The sequence below is a fragment of the Taurulus bubalis genome, assembly GCF_910589615.1.
Source record: "Taurulus bubalis genome assembly, chromosome: 15".
In the NCBI taxonomy this organism is placed as follows: domain Eukaryota; kingdom Metazoa; phylum Chordata; class Actinopteri; order Perciformes; family Cottidae; genus Taurulus; species Taurulus bubalis.
The window spans coordinates 8,288,623-8,316,417 of NC_136603.1; the positions used below are offsets into that span (position 1 = coordinate 8,288,623).

The following is a 27,795-nucleotide window of genomic DNA, read 5'->3' on the forward strand; positions in this document are numbered from 1 at the left end:
GGGGAAAACCCCTGGTTGCAAAGTGTCCTTTTGATTCACAATTAAAGCTTTTAATCCCTCTGTGGAATGAGAAAATAGCCACTGGCCGACGACATATATTGCCTCCTCCGTATAACCTGTTTATTTCAGACTTTTTTAACATGATAGTATTCTCATGATACTGCAGCCATCTCTTGCAAAATCTCAACATCAACTTCCTGTGCAAGTTTATTGCAAAATTCCAACCTTTCTGACATCTAATATATTAGTTAAAACAAACTCATGTGAATTTGTTGAAGACGTGAAGAGTTTCTTGTTTGTTTTTGTGGGTTAAAGGGCAAAGCTGTTGAAAAGAACAGGAACAGCTTTCTACTGGGGATTCATTTCCTGTGTGCATCTTAGTTTCTGACTGCAACTTGAGACCATTGTCCAGAATCTGTTGGGTCTCGTTTAGGTTTTGTTGTTGTTGATGTATTCAACTTACAAGAGACAGTATAAGTATACCAGTAAGTGCAGAGATGGTTTAAAAGGCCTATTGCTACGGATGAAAGGTAAATAAATACCATAGGTTCCTTTTGGGCAATGACCTGCTCCACTAATGGTTACATTGTTTTGGTTGGAAAGTGAGCAGCAGGAAGGCTGCTTCCTGCATCAGGAGCTAACTGTGGCCAACAGCCTGAGAACAGCTTTGATGACCCCCCACTGTATTCAAACCACCAGCACTCGCTCTGCTCGGCCATTCCTGTAAAGGTCACTGGATACCTGGATGAACTTAGTGCACTCAACCAAAGGCATGGCCGTTTTTTCATGGAGTGTCACACTTTTAGTGTTACAGTGGATAAATAAAAACTACAGCATGACCAAACATGTTGGTGTTTGAATGCATGTTGTTGGAGGTGTGAATTTTGATTGATTTACTTCCGATATTAACATTTTTTAAATACTTTAAACCACAGACTAGGATTTTCTCAAGGTGGTCGTTTAGCTATTTTATTATTTTTGGCATGTAAGCCTGTAACAATTAAACTAATGATGCACTGTCAATAAATGTATATGTTTTTAATGTGTGTATAGCATGCTGTATATACTATATATATATATACATATTTACATGTACATACTGTGCAAAATCATCCAGTCCATGCATATACATCCATTATCTATTATTTGCACTATTTTGTACATATTTATTTAACACTTGACTTGTAAATAGTCATTATACAACTATTTATTTCGGCTACCTGTGTACATAGCCGCCCTGTCAATGCTTTACCTTTATTTGTCCAGTTCTGTTGTCCTTGTTCCTGGCTGTTATTTATATTTATATGTAAGTGCATCAATCGAAGAAAGGAAAAATCACATGCAGTCACTTGATTTGGAATTTCTGAAGGCTATGCCCATTTTGTCATGCTATTCAGATATTTATATATCAAAGTAGTCTTATTATTCATAATTTTTGCAGCATGTATAAGTATGATCGAATTGACCTGCGATAATTTTAAAGCCATTTTCCATTAGGTGTTTCCATTATTTTGTCATGACCAAGTAAGGCAGTCGGAACTACACTTGAAAGACACTCGTTTCTAGCCGGAACCGAAAGCATCCGGGCATTTGGTGCTCCGTCAAAACAAGTCCCTTCTTCCTGTGCACGTCCATGCTCCGAACAGCTGATGTGGTGCTTCTCTCTGTCAAACATCAGTGAAACATTGTGTCCACACTCTCCAAGAATATAACTCGACATGACTAAAGAGGAAGCTCAGGGGTAAGACTAGTGGGGGAGGTTGTGCGTGTCGTAACAAAAGTCTCGCAGAGGCGCGTTTATGAGCGCGTGCGAGCGGTAGTAGAGATTAGCCACTCGCTAGCGTTACCTGAGCGTGTAGAGGATTGCATCATCTGACAGTTTCAAGTCGAGCCATCGTGAAGTTTAACTGGCGTGAACAAACAAATAGCAAACAGTATAAAGCTTAACACGAGAGTAGCCCACGCGGCTCATGCGTCCGTGGGAGGGATTTGTTCTCTTTAATTAACTAAACACGAAAACACGTGAAAGAGTCGCTCAGTTTCTGATGGCCTTGCTCAATAAGCGGTTTGTTTATTTATAGTTATATGTATATATGTTATGTGTGATATGTTTCAAAGTCCCATACGGTGTCTATGAACTCTGTTAATATGAAGAAGAAAAAGTCACTCTTTCTACCTAGTCCACGTTGTTCTTTGTTGCAGACTCAAAAGCTTGAAGTGTAACGTATTGCAAAGATCCTCCTTTTATCATTCGGATAACATCTTGCGTCATAGTCCTCCACACAGTTGCTGGTTTATAACATGCAACGCTATTTTAAGGTTCATATTTATAAAAAAGTAGTCTGTAAATCTCAACAGGTCACGTTCAATCGCATTCCACTGCTGTCACTTCCGCCTCGAGACGTTTTCTGTTTTAAAGTTGGAGTTGTGAATGAAGAAATGTTTGAGAACTGAGTGATTTTAAAAAAAAAAACGAAGAAAAACTCCGTTATAATGATATGAATACACTTAAAAAAAATTAAATTTAATTTAAATTTTGGCTGGCTAGTTATATGTGCGTTACTTCATTTTGATGGTATAGAACAGCACTATAACACACGTTGTTTCTACAGAATATTTCAAACCAGCAACGGCACATATATTTGCAATAATAATTACTGGTGAATTGAAGTGCTGTTAAAAACATTTACAAGTCTTTGTTTCATGAGTGTATGATCGTAGGACTACTGCACTGGCTGGCATGTTAAAGTAAAGAGCTTTCTTTTGTAACTTGGTGTTCTTTGGATAATGTTGTGGAGGCATTCGGTACAACAACAAAAAACAGTTTTTTGTGCAACTGTTCCATCCATGTATTGTTTTTTTGAAAACACCTGTTTGGCAAGTGTCAATATTTGTTATTTAGGAAAGGCAGTTTACTGATTGTCAGTGGTTGCCAAAGGTGGATTCTCTGTTTATGTTTCAGTGTGACACACATAATCGTTTTTTCTGTTCATTTTACAGTTTTAAGAATGAACAACCCTGTTTGTTTTGATTTCACAGCAGTTAGTCGTTTGTTGACGGCTGCTTCAGACAGTCGGACTCGCCTCACTTGCCTAAGGGGATAAAAGATGGCTGATCCAGTTTAGCGAATCCAACCGGTTGGAGGAACATATAAATAGTGTTCCTTCATAAACATACATATGAGTAGAAATGGCAGCGCTATGAACCTTGATTACAGGTAGATTAAAGAAATACCCCACCCCCATGATGATCATGTGTTTATCAATTAGCTACTCATACATAGGACAACTGTTTCTGTGGAAGTATTTTAATTAGTAAGGTTTTAAGCCGAAATACTTCTTCACTTGAGAAAACAGAATTTCCCTCACAAATTCAAGGGTTGAGCGATTGATAAATGACTGATTATTTTGGGGGTGAAGAATTCCTTTAGTCCAGATTCATAACACTGCCACAACTCAAGGCCGCACGAGGCTACTCGTATGTACGTTTTGTTGTTTGCTTAATCGGTGCAGAAGTTCAAAACATTACGTTTTTAAAACAACTGTACAACAAATTTATGTGCACAGTTGACAGAGAAATATGGGATCTTAGTGCATTGCAGCTGCTATTGTGTAATATACAAACTTCTCAGAGGGAAATCAAAAAAAGATTTGTCTACAGGTCATTGAAACGGTGTTATTTTTGCATTTGGCTGTGAGGGAACAACCTGGTGTGCAGTCCTCCCTTGGAAGACAAGGGCATGCTCTTTTGTGCCTTTTATTTCTTGTTTGGGCTTTATTGCTATGTATAGTCGGCCTTTGGTCTTTGTTGTTTCCTGTGACTAAATAGGAACAGCTCCCAGGCTTCCTCAAGCTCTGCACACCTGGTCTTTGGGGAAAACCAAACAGCACTCACGTATTGACCTGCAACCGTAGCACACTTTTAGAATGACAGTAAATGTACGTCTGAAGTGCAAAGTTCAGACCATTTGGAATACTCAGTCTGTGTCCACCTGGTTTATTACTGCTTTTATTATTTTGCCTAAAGTAAGCCACAGTTTTACTGCCCTAATGTAGCACCAATCTAGACCGGCGTAAATCATTGCACTTCTTTTTTTTTCTTTCTTGAAAGGCAGTCTTTTTAATAAACTAAATATGATGACTACAAAATATGAACATTTGCGGAATATTGAAACAATAGATTCTCGGTCATTTCTGCATATTGTATTGTGACCTGATTGTCACATCTTGATAAGAGTGTATTTAGTCTACTGTCCTGTTGCTGCTACACAACAAACGTTACTTTGTAGGAACGTGCTATCAGCGTTGGCATTGTGCTGTGTATTGTGGCGGTGGCATTTAGCAAATAAAGGCACCTTTACTTTCAGATAAAACTAAATGGTATCATATACGGATGAATCTGCATTCTACATAAACTCTATAATGGATTAGAAAGTGCTGCTTAGACTCCTGTGTTCTAGTGTTTATCTAGCTAATCTTACTTTCTGACAGCTCTGCTGTTAGCCGCTCTTCATCTCTCAAGTCACACTGCAGGCTACAGCTGTTTTGTTTGAAATAACAATGGGATTAAAGGTACTGAACCGACTTAGAAGCTGGAGGTGGAGGTGGCAATGGCTCAGAATGAATTTTCCCAGGCGGTCAACAACTTCCTCATGGGATGCAGGAGAAATAGAAGGTGGAAGTTGACTTGAATGTTTATGCTGTGTACCTCTTCCTGTTTCAGAGCGGCGGCGGAGGAGGAGGAGCAGGCTCAGTCAAAGAAAGGCCTGAAGAAACAGCAGAAGGAAGCAGAGAAAGCTGCAAAGAAGGCTGAGAAACAGGCCAAGCTGGTCAGTGTTGTTGTTTAGTTTTTTTCCCTTGTTGTTCCACATCCGCCTCTTACAGCTGGCAAGCTTGTGACGTGTAGTTCTGCAGGGCATTGTGGGTCCAGCAGGGTCGGTTAGCCGCAGGGGGGGCAAGAGTATCCATTGTTTAAGTATTCCTGTCATTTTGGATTTGTTTATGTCTACCCAAACAAAGTGCTATTTTCTCCCACACTGAGTGCACAACATACTTGCACCTCTTAACACTCATGCATGTGTGAGGTGGTTCTTGAAATCACACACACCGTCAGACACTCACTTTACACGCATCAGACTTTTATCTGGTAAAATCTTTTGGTCCTATCATGCAGTAAAAATCTGGCAAACTGAGTATCGTGTGTCTTTCTATCCAACAACGCATGTGGATCAGTAGCCAGTGTCAAAGTACTTGGAGTGTACCTCACAAGCATATCTGGAAGTGACGGCAATCAAAGCATGTGTCTGCATTTCATCGCCGCAGATGTCACTGGTTTTGAATATATATGAGCTTTTAGAAACGTTGGAGATGCACCGTTGGCGTCTTTAGCCTCCGCGATCAACCGGCTGATCCACTTCCTCATTGCATACGTTGTTGTTGCTGCTCAAGTCGTTGCTTACTCCACCGGCAAGCCTTGTCCCAGAACGACTCATCTGAGAGATTTAGAGGGAGCCCTACAAGAGCAGTGAAGAGCGCATATTATTAGTGAGTGTGTGGTAGAGCAAAAGAGAGAGAGTTCGGGCGGACACGTACAGTTGTTGGTAATCAGAAGAGAAATTAGCAGTAAATAAATGCCGCTGCTCCTTACGGCCAATATTTGTGGGCATGTTCTTAATTCCCATGGGATCTATCGTAACCTATGTCTGTTTAACAAAGTAACATTAATTACATCCTTAATTATTTGACTCAAACGTAGTTTATTCATGTCATATGCTGTGATAGTTCAGTACCCAACAAACGGATATTACTGGGACCACTACAGACAAACATTTAATAACCATGAATTCCCTTTGCAGCACTGCTGCCAGGCCCTCTAACAATTTGGCCACAGTTAAGCACATTGACTGTAGACGGTCCAGTCAGTTTCACTCCAGACATTAATGTTACTTTGTTGATGCAGCGTTTCCAAACACCATCTAGAGTGCAGAAAATGTACTCGTAGAACAACATTGACGGACTTGTTGCTGACATTATCAAACCGCAGTTTCAGTGACGGCCTCCCGCTGCTTTCACATTAATTGTATTTTTTGAGACGCCCATGCTGGAAGTGATGGGTAAAAAAAATAGATTAAAATATCAAAATTAGCGCAGTATTTACTGTTGATTGGTTACGTTTTCCTGATATCCAATTAGCGCAATGATGCCAGTATCCGGATGCATCCCCGCCATGTTTCCTCAAGCTGTCCCTCGAAGCCAAATCTGCAGGATATAAATGATTAGTCTGCATCCATTGTTTCCAAAACAAAAAGTGTCATCTAGCTTGAAACCGCCTTATCTGAGACTAATCAAACACCCTCCGCATCAGTGTGTCATGATTCAACAGGCTTTTAGCGGTGGAAGCAGCAAAGTATCCTCTCCCCCCGCTGAATTCCTGCTGCCAGCATGTTTCGTGGAAGTAGCAGGTGTTGTCACTGTTTCATATCTTGGCTGGTGCTGCCTACTTCAGGTGGCATAGCGAGCATCGCCTCGGGGAATACCTGAAAGTTGAGTTGAATGTTCATTGAGTTGAGTGTCAGCTTGGTTATTTGCCGCGGTGCACTTTTTGTGCTGACACTTGTCACTTCAGCGGGTCATGTGGGAGGCGGGTGCTTCGTGGCCATAGCCGGTCTATATCCAGTTGATCATAAGATGCAATATCATCCATCATGTGACTGGAGCATCATAGCAAGGATGGCTGATTCCAATTCAGCTCACCGCCACCAGTCATTTCCATAGACCAATATCAATTTGAATAGGAAATGGAATTGTAACTTTGCCAAGACACAACCTCATCGCACTCTGGGAGTCATTTGCCTAGAAGTCAACGCGGAGATAAAGAATCTGTCCACTTACGCTGTTTCTATTACAAAGCAATATCTCCTCCTGCCATTACTCATTGTCTATGATGTGTTCGGGCACCGTGCAGGAGAGCAGTGCATTCCAGGGATCTACGGCTCGGCTCCAGGACTGAGCTATGATTTATTAATTTTATTCAAATCCCTGATAGCACAAGAGGAAAAAACAATTCACATGACTAATGTAGCAAAACGTTTAAAGTTGCTCCCATTTTGAAGTCAAATGTTTTAGTATTTTTTTCTAATGTTGGAATTTAATAGATTGTCCTCTTGTTGTTATTTTCTGGCTATTTGCAATGCCCTTTAAATCCCCGTCGCCTCTTTGTGTTTCAGGCTGCCGAACAGCAGAGCACGGAGGAAGATGTAAGTATCCCCTCCGGACCACAGTACTCATCCTCTAAGATCAATTCCCTGTCTTTCTGTCTGGCTGACTCTACCTCTGCGTTCACACTTTTTGCAACAGTTTGCATGCAAATGCCTGCACACTGAACTCTGTGTCTCTGTTTTCTGTTTGCCAATGTTCTCCTAAGATTGTGATAAGCCTCATTATTTATTCTGTCTGTCTCTTATCTCGGATGTGGTAGACAGACTGTCGCTTATGAAATCAAACTGGTGGGGTTGGTTTTGAGAATAATGGAGTGTGTGCATACGCGCAAAAGTGATGTAATGTTTTATTTAGCTGTTTGATGAGATGTCACGCTCTTATTCTTTCAGGACTTCGCCAAGGACAGATATGGCGTGCCGGCTATGGTTCAGTCCCAACAAAAACTGGGTTAGTAAGAAGTTACTTCCTTCACTCAACAGCCAACCAAACACCATCTCATCGCTGAAAGCACTCTTTTACAAGATTTGCAATGGTACTAATTACAAAAGGGTAAATTCCCCTTGATGCGATTATGTATTTTATGTCTATATTGAGCCTTTTCTCTATCACATGCGGTGATATTTGATGTTTTAAGAGGGGTTGAATGTGGTTTCACTTGGGAGAAGTAACATTTTGTCCTGCCGCCACCTCAATTCATCATATTTGACCGACCACTCTCTTTAGATATGTTTCAGTCTATTTCATTGTGTGTCAGCTGTCCCTGTTGCCGCTCTCTTTTCCAAACATATGTCTGCACAATGTCAGCGGAGTGCATGAAAAATGAGCTTTTCAGAAAATATATATTCATCCTTTTATCGCAAACAAATTCAGAAAATAGGATTCTAAGTAAGCCAGAACAAAACAGAAAGACTTCCTTTGGTTTGAACAGACGTTTGCTTTCATATTATTTATTAGTGTTGAGTGCGTTTTATTTTTTCTTATCTGTGTGCTGCATTATTCTCTTTCTGTCAATCATCTGGCACTTAAGAAGGGGAAGTCTCTTCAAAACACACAGCACTACATGCTTTTATTTGAATGTGTGTTTGGCTTTGCCTTACCAAGGATACCCGATCATTTAAAGCTTTGCTTGACGATGTGTGTGTATGTGTGTGTATATATGTATATATATATATATATATATATATATATATATAGGGTTTTTAATTGGGTTAATGTCTTAAACTGGTGCAATTGTAAACTAGACTAGTGTAGCAAGGTTAATTCAAGATCACTCCTTCCTGCTCCTTGTGTCAAAAAGACAGTGCAAGTCATTCCTATAAAAGTCACGCGTGCGTCAGCCCCGTGTTTGGTAAACGTGGGTTGAACATGAATACTTTGCTGCAAAGGTTGAACAGCACTTTTTACTTTTAACATCCACACTTGTGGTGAGGCATCCTGAAATGGAGAACGTGCCGCAAGTCTCAAATTATATGTTTTGATACAAGATGACATCCTGATCCAGAACGTCTCAGATTACCTTAATCTGGTTGTCAAAAAATGACAGATAATACGATTACAGCTGATAAACATCATGAAAAATGCTTCTGGTCTCTTCTCTCAACACGATTGCAGCCGTGATAATTGCAGTAACTAATAGTGTGCGATCGCTCCCGGATGAAAGAGGTAGCAGGCGAACCTGTCGAGGTCGTCCATCTGTCTGGATGCTCTTTCGGCTCCAGTGGCAGCAAACAAACTAGGGCCTCCTTCACCTGCATGCCATGCCTAGCCATTGGGACGGGGTGGGGGAGGTTGGGGCTTTCATGTGGGTTGACGGAGAGTTCTCAGCCAAAAGGGCGGCTCTGTTTTCTCTGGTGTAGCCTCAGTGTCTGCTTCTTCTGCTCACTGATAATGAGGAGAAAGCATGCCTCTGAGTGACACAGGTGAAACTAGAGTCAATTTGTCATATAGCCCACAGAGAATGGGTGAGTTAGACAGCTTTTCAGCAGCCCTCCTAGTGTGTCTTATTTATTAGGCACGTCTGTAATTTGAGCATTTTATTGTGTGTATGTGTCTGCGCATGCATGCTTATTCACATTTCTTTCTGCCTTTGGGAGTGTGCACGGGGGGGAGTTGAAGGGGTGTTAGATTATTTACACAGAGGTGGCGAAATCGAGGCAGAAATGTCCTTTGAAGTAATACATTCTTTATGTGTGTGTGAGACAGACAGGGTGTTGGTGCGAGTCCAAGACCTTACTCCTGATAACGCTGACCAGCTGATCTGGCTGCGTGCCCGAGTCCACACCAGCAGAGCCAAAGGTGAGATCACACCCCTTTCTTCTTTTCTTCCTCAACTTTTTTTTCAGCTTTCTTTCAACTTTCTTTGTGCAAAAAAACACAAACAGCCAAGATTAGACGACCCCAGTGCTAATCCTCGATGCACTATAGTGAATTATCTCTCACTTCTGCCCTCGGGGCCAGCTCTCTACGTCACTCCATTCTCTCGAAGACCAAACCGCACGGCCGGTTGTCTTCGACTTGCTTTTTGATCGTCATGACCGAGATGACTGATAAGCACTCTCTTCAGGCCGATCAACACGGAAGTTCAGAAACGGGCAGCTTTTACTGCGAGAATACAATCCAAACTATAACCCAGTATAACATATCAATTTGAAGAGACGCTCACCCCTTTTATACTTTATATTCCTCTGTGGGATTGTGCAAAGACTTGCAGGGCAGATTTATTACATTCCTTCCATGTTAAGCAGAGTTTGAGAACCTGAGGGTGTTTTTGATATCGTTGTCTAGCATATCACTGCCAACTGCAAACCCGGATAACCTCTATTTGTCGGGTTCCAGCTACTGCCAGCCATGAAGTTGCTCTATTTGAATACAATAAACCTACTCAGCCTTGCCGGGTTATTACATCTCTGTGTCAGCTTTTTTTTTTTTGCTGCAGCGCTCAACCTGTGATTACAAATACACGACGGTCTCAATGATTATCATTTGGCCATTTCCTTTCACGATAACTTCCAGAGTCAGGAGTCACTTCCCCTCCACTCATGTCTTCATTCTCTCTGCTCGCTGTAAGGATGTCCGTGGAAGCAGAATAACATCCTGATTTGGTCTGGGATGAGGTGCATCTGTTGGTGGGATTTTGACATTGCTATTATCTCCATTACCCACCCTCTTTCTCACAGGCAATAGACATCAAAGTACCTGGGTGGTCTGACGGTATACTGCCCGAGGTTTTTGTTGGCTAACTTGTTTACACTGCTCCTAGGTGTGTGTTTGTGTGTGTGTGTGTGTGTGTTTGTTAGGAAGGTAGCAATCACCCATTCTCCACACAGTGCTCTTCAAAGAGAGGACTGTTCACATATGTTTGACACTTTACCTGTCGATGATGAGGAAGGTCCTTGCAGCTTGGGGGGAAGCCTCTTCATTTGGAGTCGCATGGAGACTTTTGACTGAACGAAGGCGCCATTGCGTTACAGAGAGTGCTCAAGCTTTTTATTGTGATACGCCTGTTGGGCTTGCGTAAAAGAGATCCTAACAGCCCGTCACTATCTATTGTTATTGTTGTTGTTGTTTGTTTTCAGGGAAGCAATGCTTCTTGGTCCTGCGTCAACAGCAGTTCAACGTGCAGGCACTGGTCGCAGTGGGAGATCGTGCCAGCAAGCAGATGGTCAAGTTTGCCGCAAAGTGAGTACCGAGACTGCGTTTCCTGTCGGCGAGAGCACACACAATGGTGGGAAAATCCTGGTCCCTAATCGTCCACCGATCCATTTTCACACATTCTGAGTGAGGTGGAGGTTGGGGAAATCAATCATTTTTCACTCTACAACAAAAGCTTGCTGTTCACAAGGCGGTTGGTATACAGCAGTGTTTTAATGGGGCAGTTCCTGTCGAGATGGCAGATACAGCAGCTTGGATCAGCGGAGGAGGAAATACTTCAGAGCCAAGCATCATTATTCATGTTAGCAGCCAAATTGTAGCCCATTACTGGTTGTCAATGAATGAACGCAGCCATCAGCGGATATGCACTTTATTAAAAAGGCGGGAGGGGCTGAGTAACGCCGTGTTAGGCTGACATTGTATGTTCATGAGGGGAGTCTTTTGTAAAACGGTTTTCAAATTGGTCTTTAAATATGACATATTAATGACATCATTCATGTGATGTACATGAAACATACAGTACATTTAATCAGATGTGCAAATTCATCTGTTTTCCATTGTTTGATGAATTGAACATATTTGTAAATATCGTGTAATACTTAAATGGCACCTCTTCAGATATTGCTAAATTTAAGCAAAGGGCAACACCCAGACGAAAATAGCAGTTAAGACAGCGGATAATAAAGAACTTAAGCAATGCAGAGATTGCAGCTGTATTTAAAACAAGCCTCTTGAGGAGCAGCTATTGTTGCGTTACAGCCTCGTCTGCTGTTTCATCCTCCCAGTAAATCCTCCAAAAAGTTCATAGGAATCAGTTTAATTTAAAGCTTTTAACAGCGCATCACTGGAAGAGCAGCTTCCATCATCATTGGGATGTGTGAGCAACCTTGTTGTTCCAGACGATGACCTCATACACAGTGCTGAGGCCACTGGGTCGACCAGAGGACCAGTGTCTCCGCAGCTTCTCACTTCCTGAGCAGCAACAGCATATTAGCTTATAAAAGTATATTTAATTGCATCTAACAACAAAATAGATATCATTTATGTGCTACTGTGAGAAACATACATTCAGTACAGCCAGATTTATTTGATATATATATATAACAAACACATGGAATGCGTAAATGATTAATAATGGACTTCATGTACAAACCCCAACTGAGTCATATCTAAACAAATTAAAGGTCTTAAATGTTTGAAAATTTGCATAACTTGCCATTTTACACACATTCCTAATAACATTTTTCTAATGAGGCCGAGGTCACTGCTGCTCACACCCGAGTCTTGACCTCTGCTGCCTGAACACACTGACCCCACTTTGTTAGAAGTGTCGGAATCCCCTGAGCACTCGGCTGACCTGCAGCAGTGATTTCCAACTGCATTTTAGTTTTTCGTGTCGTAGAGAAGTTTGCCGTATGTCGCAGAGCATTGTATTTTGTAACTGCCGGTGGATTTAGTTTTATTCGTTGCAGTTTCTCAATCTGATCCTGTAATGTTGCGGTCGGGCAGTTAGATTGTTGTGCAACACGTTGCCATCTGACAACAGAGCGAGTGAAAGTGATTGCGCGATCGCCAATGCGACATGGTCTTACAACAAAACTCAGAAATGGCGAAGTCACGCTACAATGTAACCATTTACCAAGAGGGGTTTTGAGCTGTGCTCCTGGGATCAAAACTATACGTGCACTTTGTGTTTAAATCTTTTAACAGCTGGCACAATCGGTTCCTGTGGCTTTCTGGCCCACGTCTAGTTTCACACACGTCGGTGTGATGATTGACAAGCTCAGTAAAACCCTGGATTACAAGTAAATCCTCTCATAGTCATGTCAAGAGCAGCTATGACGTTGCAGGGGTAGTCTCCTTTCACATATTGTGGTGTGGCCGAGTCATCCCTCCTCTCACCCGCACAATTTAATTAAGTGATCTTCAGGCTTTGCTAACCTGACTCCACTCGAGTACCTCAGGAGTGCCAAGTGTAAATCAGAAGGGAACTGTGGCAGATTTGGCTTCTAATACTTAAAAAAACAAAGATGTTTATTTAGGTTTGATTTAATCCTGAATTGCATGATTCAGTCAGAGCATGCTCTGTATGAGACCCTCACTAGTCAATAAGAGCAGGTCAACATCAAATGTTCCCTGTAAGTAGTTTCAAGGGTCAGTTCACCCATATTTATAAAATATGAACATTCTCACTTACCTCGACAGGTATGGAGCCAATCAGAGACTTCAAATGCCGTAGCCGTTGCACTCTTATTTTAGAAATTGCGTTTAAAAGACTCTTCTGTCTAAATGTAGCACATCATATTGGGAAACCATCGTGTTGATCTGCAAAAGGCCCGTTTTCGCAGCCTTGCAGTCTTCTGAATCTTTAATCTCTTGTCTGCTTTTTTGTCTGCCTCCGCGATGAAGCGGTCAAAAGTCTTGCAGGATAATGAGAGTTTGAGAGAGATCTCAAGTCCTGAGGGTAATGTTTGGCACGAGTACTTGTTTGTGGGCTTTGAGGACTGAAAACGGGATTGGAAAAACATCCACTACGCAGGTCTTTCACCTTTCTGGATTTGGAAAGTGAGTCTGGTGAGCTCTGCTTGCCAGTTAGGTTGTTTCGTGATGCATTACCAGCTGATGTAATCGCCACATGTGTCTTTCATGTCCAAAGTGTTCCTGGGACACTGATTCAGCATGAAAGCGGTCTCTCTCCCCTCTTTACTCGTATTTCTCATCTCCATGTGATCCTGTCAACTCTGTCTTGAGTTAATCAGTCGGTTTCCCCTCGGTCTGTGCTGAATGTGTTGTCGCCAGCCTCCGGGCCGTACAACAGAGGTTATTAATGTGGGGATTTATTTATCTAACGGATCTCCTACTAGAGGGGAAGGACTATAGCGGCAGCTGTCGTGGGTCTGAAAGGACAGCAGTACCCCAGTGTTCAATCCCTCATTACTGCTTTTTAATGAGCAGGAGTGAAGGATTACAGCAGGTTCCCCATCTGGCCTTGTGCTGCATGACAGTCGGTGTTGTTCCTCTTATGTCCGGTGATGCTCTGGGCTTCAGTGAGAAAGCCGTGTGGGAGGAGGCTGCAATTGTTTTGAAAACCCACAGTGACAAAATTGGAAATGGGTTCGCTTCACATGCTGCAGTTTACTTTATGAACTGTACAATTGGTAAATTCCTACCCCTGGGGGCCAATGCGTTGTTGTAGTTGTGCTAGGTACTTTCCAGGAGCTGTAAAGTTCTGTAAGCTGCAACACCTCTGCAACATGTTTTCGCATCAAAGATCAACAATACCCCTCTTACTCTCAGGCTTCTGTTTTATTTCCTTCTCCTTTTTGATTGATAGTTCAATGGCCGTATTCATTTTCAATGTTATTATGCCCATTACTAAAACGTATCCTCGCTGCCATCTGCCTTTTGAAATGAACTGGTTTGAGTATAATTGCTCACGCCACATTTAATGGATGGTTAGAAAGTAAATAATGTTGACGGGAATCCTTTTCAGGGTCTCATTGCCCTGAATTTATTTTAAAGTTACAAAAATGGTGGTGACTCGGTATAATTTGTTTAGCTATTCCATAACAGACGGACAAATCTGTCCAAAACAGAAACTGTGAAACAGTTTGTACCCTGAACATAAGTACACGCATGTTTGTGTTGAGTAGAAGGAAGATAGTGATTTTATTTTGAAAACCACAAGCTTGTGGTATCTCAACTTTCCCCTCCCCCCATTAGCTAATGACATTGTGGCAGCTTTATGTTTTATCAATTTGTGGTGATTTTGGGGAAAAACTGCTCTACCTCCAACTGTAAAATCACACAACCACATGCCGAACTAACCCCTGCAGACCGCACCATGAAAAATGAATACACTTGTCTGCATGCATGCATACATCAGTCACAGTGTAATGGAAATATTGTTCTCAGACTGTTGGCCTCCCACACAGATGAGTTTGTTTTCTAAGTGCTATCTGTAGTTCACACTTCACCCAACTGTCTCCACCAGCATCACCAAGGAAAGCATCGTAGACGTGGAGGGGTTTGTGAGGAAAGTGGAGCAGAAGATCGAGAGCTGTTCCCAGCAGGACGTGGAGCTGCACATCGAGAGGGTGGGCACACTTTGTTACTGCTTTCATCAAAACCACACACACACACACACACACACACACACACACACACACACACACACACACAATTCATGATAATTAGTGACCCCGACACATCACGTGTGTTTGTTTTGATTAATACAATATACTAGTTGCACTTAAGGTGGGGAAAACATTCAATTCGAGGGATACTGGGCAAATTGTCAGGCACACACTCCAATATAATGCAATTCAGTGCAACACCACAAACTCTCTGACACTGTCTCAAAAATAATTAACAAAAATAAACAAGTAAGTACACTATTGGAGGGCTGTACATGATCGTCAGCAGTGTGGTAACAGTCACACATAGATATGGTGTTAACAGGTTCGGCTGTCAGGTGTCACTTTTACTCGCTATGTTTGAATGCAGACTCCGGGTACTTTCCAGTGTTAGAACATCTAATGAAAATATTGTTGGTTTAACACCCTCTCTGAATTGTAATGGCCTTTCTTTCTGTCTCCTCTCAGATTTTTGTCATCAGCCAGGCAGAGGCTCGCCTGCCCCTGCAGTTGGAGGATGCCGTGAGGCCTGACGGAGAGGGGGAAGAGGTGAGGATGGATAGATAGATGGATGGATTAGAGCAGTGGTTCACAACCTTTTTTGAGTGATGTACCCCCATGTGAAATAGTTTTTCAACCAAGTACACCCTAACCAGCACAAAACATTTTTGGTTGAAAAAAAGATGTAATACACAGCGCTGTGCCATCAGGGTCTGGTTTAATATAGAATATATACAATGCAGTTTATGAACTTATATTTTATTGAATATTTATTAAATTACTGTATTTAGAGGATTTTTGAATGGATGCTAATTTTAAATAGATCATGTACCCTCATTTTGAGAACCACTGGATGATAGGGTATGGAAAGCATGCTTCACCCAAAAGTCTCACTATTGACCCTCTCTTGCCATTTTCTCCACTGTGCCCACTAATGGCACACACCCAAGGCGGATCTCATTCGTTCCTTTCAATGAAGCAATTCGCTGCAGCATACTGATCTCATGACATTGGGTAGGGGATTAATGCCCTCTTAAGGATCCACTGTGCATTGTGGTGTGGCTGAAAGAGAGAAACTCCAACCACCAACAACGAAGGAGCCTTGGAGTGGAATAGCAAGTCTGCTACCTTCTCAAGGGGAAACTTTGTACTGTCAGGTGGAAAGAATCAGTATATAATGCCAATAAGACAGCTCCGTGTCAGTCAGACAAAAAGAAAAATCTGCAGACTCTGCGTCAATTTCAAAAATAATTCTGACTTCAACTTTTCAGTGTGAGAATCCACATGGACTCATGACATGTATCCATAAATGTGGACTATACAAAAACAGAATAGTACACATTTAACCCTTAATGTATCTTTATACTTTATATTAAGAGCAAAATTGCAACGTATCCAATGCGTGAACTGACTTTGTGCTTCACAGACGCCAGTAAGAGTAGACATTTGTGTTTTTGGCAGACCCACAGATTGGGTATTAAAACCTGGTTAAATGTAACGAGCTTAAGAGCAAAATGTCTCTCACTGATGAACCACACATTCTGTGAGTAACATCACCTCTGACTCACCACTCTCCATGCAAACTGTGATTTCATCACGTAGCGGTGAGAAGAGCCACCAGCCAGGGTTTCGGGTGCCTTCTGAATTCCGATTAAGGAGATTTGTGCATCGATGCTGAATAATTTGAGAGAATTGTGATCCATTTAAGAAGTTCTTATATTTCCGGCCCACAGTTTAGACGGTTATTAATGGTCATTAAACTCTGAGGCGGCTGTTTTTGAGTGTGAATCGCAGGCGTGACACCAAGTCAGTTCCATGCAGGTGTGATGGGTGGGGGATTCAATTCAAGAAAGATCCAGCATGTCTGAAATGAGTACAGCTCTGTGCAGGTAGCTACTGCAGTGGGCGGAGTCTTCTAGTCTTCTCAAAGAAACTGACGACATTGACAGGTTAGCAGAGCTAGCTGCAGCCTTCAAAGCTGCCAGTGGACAGGTTGTTTCCTTTAAACGGGTGATTGGATCCTTTAGTAGTGTGAGTGCGTCGTTATGAAGTTCACATACAGCAGACATCTTATCAAACTGTCCATCTTCATGCGGGGAAACTGAAATATTAATTATAATAATTAGAATTTGTGGTCAGAGAAACACAAATGTGTGCTTGCTCTCTTTGACTGACATGCTTGTTTGTAAAACGCAGCATCTATAAAGTAAAGTTTGATGTAGTTACCTTGTGAATAAAAAGACCGATGACAGAGATATTGAGCTACATTTTGGAGGAAAACTATTATTTTTTTTGTCAAAAATCTCCATTTGCTCAATTCAAAGTGTTCCTTACCGACTAACAACAATGTTGTAGCCACCGATATTTAATGCAAACCCCTCTTAACAGATTGAAGCTGTCAAATCAACATAATTTGTAATGGATGCAGAAGAAACCATTTCCACACCCCTATAGCTATCGTTTTGCTATAGCGGTGGATCCATCTTATTCAAAATGTTGTATCACATTACTCTTCTATATGTAACGTATCATGCGCAAATCAGTATAGTTAAATTCTCATTCTCAAGTCAAGTCGCACTTGGCAATAAGCAGTTGTGATTCTGATATGGGTCTCACTCTACTAGAAACAGCTGAGAGCTGGGCCGTGTTTATCCAGTAAGCCAATCTGTGCAGCTGCAGCAGCATCCAAGGTGCTTTCTGCAGGGATTCAGCATGTCAGTCACACACTTGTAGCAGCACCTGCCTTCCCGAGAGACACAGGCCTTAACAGCCCAGCCTCCCCGACTGTATGCCTGTCTAACCTTTTATCCCTCTGCGTGGGGCTGTTTGGAGCAGGATGTGGCTACACAGGCTATTAGCTCAAACCCCAGCGGCTCCGGAGGAAGCCTGACATCCACGACCCTGGAAGCAGTGGTTCCTCCTGTGTTGAAACATTTATTCTTTCATTTGTTTTTTTGTTAGTTTTTTTTCTTCTTTTCTTTTCTCTTGTATTGCCCTGATGTCCCACAATGCATCATGTCTTTTGTTACACTTGACGATGGAATGATTTCCAACAATTTGTTGGTTTAAGCTGTAAAAATAGCTTGCGAGTTGTTGTGTACACACGCTGATAATCTGCCAATAACTGATGTATGAACGAGGATTTTTTTTTCTGTATACAGAGAATGACTTATTGTCTTCAGAAAGCATTTCCACATCACTGGCCACAAATGCAAAGAACAGAACAGGAGCTGAACAGTTGTTGAATATTTAATTGTCTGAGGGTTTTTGGTGATGAGATGATGTTTTTTGTTTGCCCTCAGGAAGGCAGAGCCACAGTCAACCAGGACACAAAGCTGGACAACCGGGTGATTGATCTCAGGGTGAGTTGCTACCCGAGCTGACAAAAAAAAAAATTGATCTTAATATATCTAATCTTGCAAGTGGCATGTTCACATTTGAGGCTGTTTGGTGAGATGGAAAAAGCTGTTAGTTTAGATATTTGAGGCAAATCCTTTTTTCAAGTTTAATTAATACCATCAAAATAAGTAGTAGTAGTGATAAAGGGCATTTAAAACGTTAAAACAGATCGATGTTAAACTCTCTTTTTCTAGTTAAGGGACAGCAGGCAATCTTAAAAGCTACCAACGGTATTTTGAAATGCAAAACAAACTTCACCTCTAAAGTGAAAACAAGATGGTCTGTGATTTAGTGGGATCAATGTGTTGGAGTGCGGTCGATGTGCTACACCTATGCCAGCAGCAGTGGAGACCGAGCCGCAGAGCGTCTCATTGTTTTGATCTGTGCCTCCCACGTGTGTGATGCAGCAGACAGGAAGGCACTAACACCACAGAGACGCACAGCTCACAGGCCTCGCAACAACACCTGTTTCTGTAACGCTGAGCTCTTTGAGCTCGTGGACCCGGGTCTGTCATCAGCTTTTCACTTTGGAGCCCAGTGAAGCAATAAAGTGGTTCCCACACCGGCAGACAGACACTCCAAAAGGGAACCATAAACCTCCCCCAATAATAATGTAGTTCCTATGAAACTTCCCTTGTAACTTGGTCATCCTTGACCATAAGGAGCTTCACAATGCCAGCCATATTTCCCACTTTATTTAACAGCAAGACATGGCTTGTATTCATTAGAATTTAGTTGGCATAACACAGTTGGATTTTTTTTGGACAGTCACCCTAACTAGTTTGTTGGTGTTGAATCTTCTTGACAGTAGTGCATCATATCACCTCAGCACCATAGACATGTAAGAAATACTGTAATTGTATCCAAGCATCAGTCCAATCTTAAGTTTATAGTCTGTTTATTTTAAAGCAATGACTAATGATAATTGTTCTTGATTTATCATGTAGTTGTTCCGTCTATAAAATGTCAGAGAATTGTAGAAAAAAAGCACATTTTTCTAAAGCCCCAGGTGACGTCAAGTTGCTCGTCTAAAATCTAAAGAGTCCGTTTACTATCACATTAGAAAAAAGAACGAATCCTCAGGTTTGAGAAGCTATCAACTGGCTACGGTATATTTCTGAGGTGAGACGGGGTGTGAGCCCAAGCCAATATTTGAACATTGCTTTTGCGATTTGAAACCTATCTGTGGTGCATCGTCACCACAAGCGGGTTTCTAGCCATCCCGTGTGCCGCTGGGAGGCATGTCGGGTTCAGGTCTATTTCAAGACCAGGACACAGCAGACTAAGTGCCAGTTTGAGAGCTCTCTAACGGCCACCCACCCAATGGCCCCGCCCACCGCGACACCTTCTCACCACAGATGTGTTCATGATACGGTCCTTCGCTGACTGGTTTTACGTTGGATTTCCCAGGTTTGACACGGGCCACTGCCCGATGAGTAATACATGGCCCTAATGAGTCATACGATTGGAGGTGAACATGGTTCATTTGGTTCCCTGCCTTTTTCAAAGGTTTGACTAAAAGTTTTTTAAAGCAGGAAAAGTTTAAAGTTTTTAAACTTTACTACTCGTTACTTAAAGTATTCAGGATGGGGCTAAAGGAAAAGTTACATCCAGACAGCCTGAAGCACTGTCTGCAGATTAATGAGCTCGCTACTATTTGCACATTATCACCTTTCCATTCTGCAAACTGTTAGTCAGACATGGCCTACTCAGGACTGGATAGCCACTAGTAATGGAAAAGAGGGAGAAATGAAGACCCTTTTTAATTAACGCAGACCTTGTCCATTCGGTATGTGAAGCACCAGCGCCAGTCTTCATAAACGTGTATAATAAGTGGAGTAGAAGGCCTGTAAAGCTCAACTGTAGAAATCGTATGGTCATTTGAGATGAGTCAGTCGATGAAATTAGTGTTCTCTTTTTTTCTTACATGCTCTGTCGCCTCACAGTTTAGGGGGATTTGGGGCGTACATTTTCCCAGTAATCGCTTGGTTTACTGAGCTATTTTTCTCCCCGCCTTAGTTTCAGCATTTACATGTATAACGACCAGTTAAAAGCACCTGGGGGGGGGTGGGTGGGCGTGTGTGTGTGTGTGTGTGTGTGTGTGTGTGTGTGTGTGTGTGTGTGTGTGTGTGTGTGTGTGTGTGTGTGTGTGTGTGTGTGTGTGTGTGTGTGTGTGTGTGGCCTTTGCCAGCAGATAAATGGTTCACCCTTCATGTCAAGAGGAGTTGCACGGACAGAAACTGTCTTGTTTTCACACATCTGTTCCGGTTGTGTAATAAATCCAATGAATCATGCTAAGTGTGGTAATGTGTGTGTGTGTTCCCTCCAACAGACGACCACCAGCCAGGCCATCTTTCGCCTGCAGTCGGGAGTGTGCAAGCTCTTCAGAGACACTCTCACCAAAAAGGGCTTTGTGGAGATCCAGACCCCTAAAATCATATCGGGTACAAACACACACTCTGTCACGTTGATCCTGCCCCGTGGGAAAACTGAGACTAATATGCATTGAATCAGTTTTGATATCTCAGTAGCAGAGCGCTTGTTTCCATATCGCCACCCACAGGTGTCCTGTGAGTCACCGTGTGACAGTTGTAAAGTTGACTTCCTGTATGCGGTGTCCATTTTTATTTTTTTCCAGACTGCAATTCATATCAGGTTTGAAGCTCAAAAAACACTTTCAGTGAGTAACGGAGAGTTTATGCACCCAAACACAGTCATGCACATCAATGCAAGATCTATGTTCAGGAAAATAGCAGACTAATATATGAGAGAGAGTTTTATTGTTCTCGACCTATCAGGATTTTAATCCAGCTCTCTTGAAATGTTGATGTATCGACCGACTCTCATATCAGCTCTTCTACTCTTACATTTCCACACAATGCCTCTCTGATTTGACAGAGGAGGCCTTCCTTAAGCTGGCTCCCTGAAGACCTTATCCTTCACTGAAAGAAGGGAAGGCTGGAGAAAAGCAACTACTTAAGATTCAAACTGAAATCATCCAAACATTCATAAGGGACTGTTATTTAGTGTGTTTCCTTGCACAGTGTGTGTCTCATCATGGGATCTTCTTCTCAACATCAGGGCTGAGAGATGACTTGGTATTCTACATGTAAAAAATGTACCTTGTGAAGAACCTTTCCACTCGTCAGCTGAAATTAATTAATTGTTAAAAGCTGAGAGAAAATGTTCAGTGTATCTATATAATGAAAGCTGCCATGGGTGATTAGGTACCGGATTTGTTATAAAATCATCAATTTATAGATAGGTGCACTCCAAATAGATGAAGATTATTTGTGGTTCTTCCAACAGAGTGCATATTCGTGTACACTAATCTCCAGTCCTCGGCCTCCCACGTGCTTCTCACATTTGAAATGAACTGTGATTAAACCTCTTACACTCTCACTTCCTCTTTTCTTCAAGAGCCAATGATATTGTCTTCGCCTGCCACTACTAAATTCAAAACTGCCGCTCTTTTTATTTTGGCGGCACATGTATACCAACACTGTGTGCTTTTTTGCAAAAGCCACATCCTCCTGTCTGCCAACACCCAAAGTGCGTACAGGGAACGGTTGGTGTCTGTGCGGAACCCCGCCCTACTATTGACGACACGATAAATATCAGATAGTCCTCTGACGCGCACGTGTGTGTGTGTGTGTGTGTGTGTGTGTGTGTGTGTGTGTGTGTGTGTGTGTGTGTCAAATGGGGGAACCGCAGATGTGTTATGTAAGTCTAGCCTGACTGAAGCCCGTGTTTGTTTGTTTTGGCAACTTTATTACATGAACGTTGAAAATCAATTACTTTTATTGACTTTTCGTCATCCAATAGTTTGCAGTCAAAACGTTTGTGGCACAGTTTCTTTTGGCCCGCAGCAGTCACAGAATAATTTCTCATTTTCAAAAAAAGAGAAAGAATGACTGTCAGCTGGCTAATTAGAGTCCCAACTGACAAGTCTACTGAGCAGGCAGCAGTTTATCATCATTAGGTGGTGGGGGGGGAAGGGGATGTATGAGTTTTTGAAGTGAGAATTTGTCAAAAATGGCCACTTTGTACTGTTGGGCAGTAAAAAAAAAAAAAAATTCATATTCCATATCTAACCGTTGTCTTTGTCCACCTCCAGCTGCCAGTGAAGGTGGAGCAAATGTCTTCACCGTGTCCTACTTTAAAACCAGCGCCTATCTGGCCCAGTCCCCCCAGCTGTACAAGCAGATGTGCATCTGTGCTGACTTTGACAAGGTCTTCTGCGTGGGACCAGGTAAGAATGCCTCCCGACTGTACACTCGCACATTTTCATTCACCAATGGCGAGCGGCGTAACGAGCGACAAGAGTGCCGTGAAAGCCGTAGACCCTATTAACTGAGATGACAGTCTGAAAATGGCTTCAAATGCATTTGGATTGTTAAACTTTAACAGACCTCCCTCTGTTGCTTTCACTGTGGTCAGAGCTGCTCTGGAGCTTCATGTGTTAGTGACACAGTGGGACTTGTAAAAGACTTCATGCCGCTGTGCTGCGTTTTAAGAGACCCCTAGTTCTTTAGGGAAATGAACACTGCTACCATCTGATTGAATACATACATTATGTAACGAAACAACCTGCATGAATACAAAACATGCGATACACAGCCTTCCATTTAAATGCGCTGCTTGCATCTGATTTTAAGGTGAAATGCAATTCTCCTCCAAGATCAATAAAACATTTGAGGGAAGGGTCGTTCAGTATTCTACATACTGGACCGAGGTCTTTGTTTGCTTCCCGATAGCTCCGCCGGAGAAATCAAAGGGCTTAAGGTCATCGCTGCTTCAAAGCAGCAACAATGTGCTCTCCACTGTTGCCTTAGTTACAGTCGCACCAATTCAGCGAGGAAAGAGAATTGGGATCAACTCTCCTCGGCCAGAAGTACCGTGTGTGTTTTTAAAAGTTCACATCTGTGGTGCCACTATCTGAAATCAGCTAAAGAGGTCCGTCACAGAAGAAACAAAACACAAGACTTGTGTTTTTAATCACAGATAAGAAGACGTCATTTTAATGTATGCCGGGGTCGGATGCATTAAACTGTGCAGGTTTGAGATAAAACGCTGTATGCAAAAACAGAAGTACAAATAAACGGATATAGAAAGCCATCCATATGCATGGCAGTGTTTTATAGCTCTCAATCATTGTGACATTGAATGCATGTGCACATACCTGATTTCCACACCATTCGGCCGTGTGTGGGATGTAGACGCACCCTTAATCAACTGCTTGCATGCATGTGTGCAGACTACTCCACCTGTCTAAAGACCTGTATTTTAAAAGAGCTGACAAGCTCAGTGTCTCATTAGTAAGGCCCTCCGACATTGACAGAGCAGGCATTCCTCTGTACAAGCACACTGCACAACTCTGGCTAATTATATGTAGTTCTCATGATGTCATTAATTCATCGTACCTGCAATTCGTGTTTTAGTTTCTAGCACTAATCACAAAGCAAAGTGCTTCACAGTGAAGAATACAATGAAGCAAAAGACGAAATTAAAGTACCTGCAGCTTTATCTTTGCAAAAAGATTACATGTATGATGGCATCAATAGTAAAAATACTACATGTTTGAGTTTTTAGCTTTTGTTTTCTTCTTCTTCTCCCGATCTAACTTTCCCTGGAAACAAAATAGTGAATCATGCTTCAATTAATCACAAAACATAAATTAGCATACTGTCCTAATTTCATGGGACGATGCTGAATTTAGTGGCTACATTGTTACCTTGGTGTCCCTTTGAACGCATTTCTGAGGTGCACGTTTACCCTTGGCGCTAAATAAAAGGCCACTTCACTTGAATATGTGTTACAACCCTCCACCTCCATTTACTTTGTTTGCATGTTGGCATTAAATCTGCATCATATCAGTTTTCAGGGCTGAGGACTCCAACACCCACCGTCACCTGACTGAGTTTGTGGGCCTGGATATTGAGATGGCTTTCAGCTACCATTACCACGAAGTGATTGACTCCATCACTGACACCATGGTGCAGATCTTCAAAGGCCTGAGAGACGAGTAAGATTTAGGATTCATACAGTAAAGCTCTCAAACTAATATTTTTGCTTTGTTAGTTCCCCTGTGGTATTTGTTTTACTGAAAAGTTTCGTGTGAGGTGAGGGGCCAACTGCTGATGCAAATGACATGAAATAGAGGCTCAAGTTTTGTTTTCCTACTCGACACAAGAGGTGAATTTTGATAGCATAAATTCCTGGGGTGGAAATTCAGGGGATGACAAAGTCAAATATTGTGTTTTGTTGTAGCTGTAGAATCCATACTACATTGCTGTTGGCGTTTATCAGTTGATGTGGTGTTATTGCCTCCTAGTGGTGAGAATCTGTGCAGCATGTGTAGAGAGCTGTTAAAGCTGAATAAATGGATAAATATAAACCAGTGGTTTAAGCTCTTCTGGCATGCACGTTGGGTTTTTTGTTTTCTCATCCCACCATCACTAACTGGATATGGCACCAAGAAAGGAGAGCCTTCGGAGCTGCCATACAGGCTGATGTCTTATTCTGCATTATAGTGGCAGTTTATCGTTACTCATTTAATTATTTCTTTGTTCACACGCTGAAGATTCTGTATCTTTACTTTTATTGTCCGATTTTGGTCCTGTAAAGCAGTTGGCGTGATTGGAAGACAAACATTTTGAGAAATTTGGCTGGTGTGCTGGAACAAATACTAAACAAAGTGTCCTCTTCAGCTTCCAGACCGAGATCCAGACGGTGAACAAGCAGTACCCCAGTGAGCCCTTCAAATTCCTGGAGCCCACTCTGAGGCTGGAGTACACCGAGGCCTTGGCCATGCTGCACGAGGCCGGGGTGGAGATGGGCGACGAGGAGGACCTCAGGTCAGAATACGTCACCCGCCCTGTGTCCCACATCCCACCCTCTTTGTCAGATGATTTAATTTGATAAAAGCAGAAATAGATACGTGTTTAAAGAGAGGAAGTGAAACATCAGACCCATAACTCATCAATATTTCTTGGGCTTTCTCATGCTATCGGTGTTAAGTCACGACAAGATAATTAAATTGTTTTATAATGTTCGATCGGCACGTTACGGGAAACAATGTGACAAAATATGATAAAGATATGGCTTTTGAAGTTTGTCTTTTTGGTTGTTCTGTAGTACACCCAATGAAAAGCTGCTTGGACGTCTTGTCAAGGAAAAGGTATGTTCAAATGTTTTCATTCAATGAATATTGATGATTGGACACTGACTAGAAAATTCTGTGATTTGGTAAAAAAAACTCATATACTGTGATTTGGATCTGTGTGGGAGGATTTTAAATAATAAAAAGCCATCATTTGATGGGTTGCAACATTACAGTCAGCTGCCTTCATCAAAGTGCTCCAATTACCGAGTCATAACATGTGAGCTACAGGGAGATTTTCAGGAACTTTCCACTTGGAGTTTCTCTTAATGGAGTTAAACAAAAATAATATAGAAAGACTGAATATTTACAACCAAACATAGTCCTCGTTATCGGTGCAGATGGGAAAAAGAACTGAGCAGTGGTGGCTAAAACAGAATAATTTAACTAAACTTTCATAAGCTTTTGTGCGGAACATAGTAGCAACTTTCATAAACAGGAAGGCTCATTTCAAGTAACTCATAATACAATTTCACGTTATAAAAAAGAAAAGGTAGCATTGTATCTTGGTTCATCCAATCTATCTGTTGAATCCCAAATGAGTTGTTTTTTGTGTGTGACTGTTTACCCCCCTCAGTATGATACTGACTTCTATGTGCTGGACAAGTACCCCCTGGCTGTTCGACCCTTCTACACAATGCCTGATCCAAGCAACCCTGTAAGTCTCTCAATGACTCATGCACACCAGCAGTACACACAGTTATTGGTTTCTTATTGTCTTTGTCGAAACCAGTATGTGAAAAAGAAAACTCAAAATGTGGCTACTAGTACCAGTTTATCAGCATCGACAACTTGTAGTCCTTCTTTTACCTTTCAAAGTTTTCATGTATTGTCCTCCTTTCTTTTAAAAGAATCTTGACCTTTATATGTAACATTTCCTTTTGTGTTTTTGGCCAGAAATACTCCAACTCATATGACATGTTCATGAGGGGCGAGGAGATCCTGTCTGGAGCTCAGAGAGTCCACGATGCTCAGATGCTAACTGAGAGGGCCATCCATCACCAGATCGGTAAGAGTAGTCTGTAGAGCTGGCTCTGATAGAGGAGTAGTAGATAGATTGGTGGCGAGTTTGAATTTCACCACCTGGACAGTTGTTGGATCAGTGGTCTGTAAAGAATACATTCTTTAAGCGACCGCTTTGTTTTTATGACGCTACAGATCTGGAGAAGATCAAGTCATACATCGACTCCTTCCGGTATGGAGCTCCTCCACATGGTGGTGGAGGCATTGGTAAGGAATATATGTTTTTTTTACGGAACACACAGAAGAAATAACTTGTTTTTCTGTTTCATTGAACACGGATGACGTGCATTAAAATACTATCCTGCATGTGAACATGTTGTGACTGAACTGTCATGTCTTCCAGGCCTGGAGAGGGTCTGCATGCTGTACCTGGGTCTCCACAACATCCGCCAAACCTCCATGTTCCCTCGTGACCCGAAGCGCCTGACGCCTTGAGCGCTAAACAACTTTAGACGAAGCAGATGCTGGTGATGGGGAAACCATACTAATCCACAATCTGGGAAGGGGGAGAATAGAGGAGCTAGTGCCACCTTTTGACTTTGACGTGCCACTATCATGATTAACCATTAAGATGAGGGAATGAAGCATTTGCAACAGTGAGGTGTACTTTATTGATTGTCTAATAACAGCAAATAACAGATAAATGGGAGTTAGCAAGGGTATTATTGAAGTTCCTGTTCACACTTAAACCTTCTTTTAATCCAGTCATTGTTTGTTTAAGTTCTTTTCTATGGAGATGTAAAAAAAAGTACCTTACTACAGATCTGAGTCCCTCTTACTACCAGCACAGACTAAGTACTAATGATTGTGGTGTCCAGCACTATGCCTGTAACTACAGGTGTTTTGTACATCATTAGAGGACTAAAGACAAATAATAATAAAAACTTCATCGATTACCTTTTTTGTATTTTTTTTTCCTGTACTGTTTCTGAATTGATCACAGATGACATCTGATAAAAGTAACAGACTATAATGCATTCTTTAAACTGGCACATTCATGTCCACTCCAGTGTGTGCTCAATGTAATCTCTCTTGGCGACATGACGCATGCATGATCTACTAAAATAGCACAAAAGCAAGACAAAATATGAAATAACATACATGCTTTAGTTTCTCTCCTCATTTACAGTTGGGGAAGTGAAAGACTAAATACACTGCTCTGATTCACACAGTGCAAGAATGAAAGTGCTTCAAGTGTTAATGACAT

At 41.9% G+C, this 27,795-nt stretch overlaps 1 protein-coding gene across 1 annotated transcript; it reads left to right on the forward strand.

Moving 5' to 3' along the window:
* Positions 1 to 1,609: 1,609 nt before the first annotated feature.
* On the forward strand, positions 1,610 to 27,503 carry dars1 (aspartyl-tRNA synthetase 1). Its single transcript, XM_079230651.1, has 18 exons — positions 1,610 to 1,741; positions 4,723 to 4,828; positions 7,226 to 7,255; positions 7,607 to 7,664; positions 9,420 to 9,512; positions 10,793 to 10,895; positions 14,863 to 14,965; positions 15,473 to 15,553; positions 18,307 to 18,366; positions 20,736 to 20,847; positions 22,521 to 22,655; positions 24,281 to 24,428; positions 25,114 to 25,260; positions 25,541 to 25,583; positions 26,143 to 26,223; positions 26,463 to 26,574; positions 26,724 to 26,795; positions 26,932 to 27,503. The coding sequence occupies exons 1-18, from the start codon at positions 1,719 to 1,721 to the stop codon at positions 27,021 to 27,023; spliced, it is 1,599 nt and encodes a 532-aa protein (XP_079086777.1). The 5' UTR covers positions 1,610 to 1,718; the 3' UTR covers positions 27,024 to 27,503.
* Positions 27,504 to 27,795: the final 292 nt, after the last annotated feature.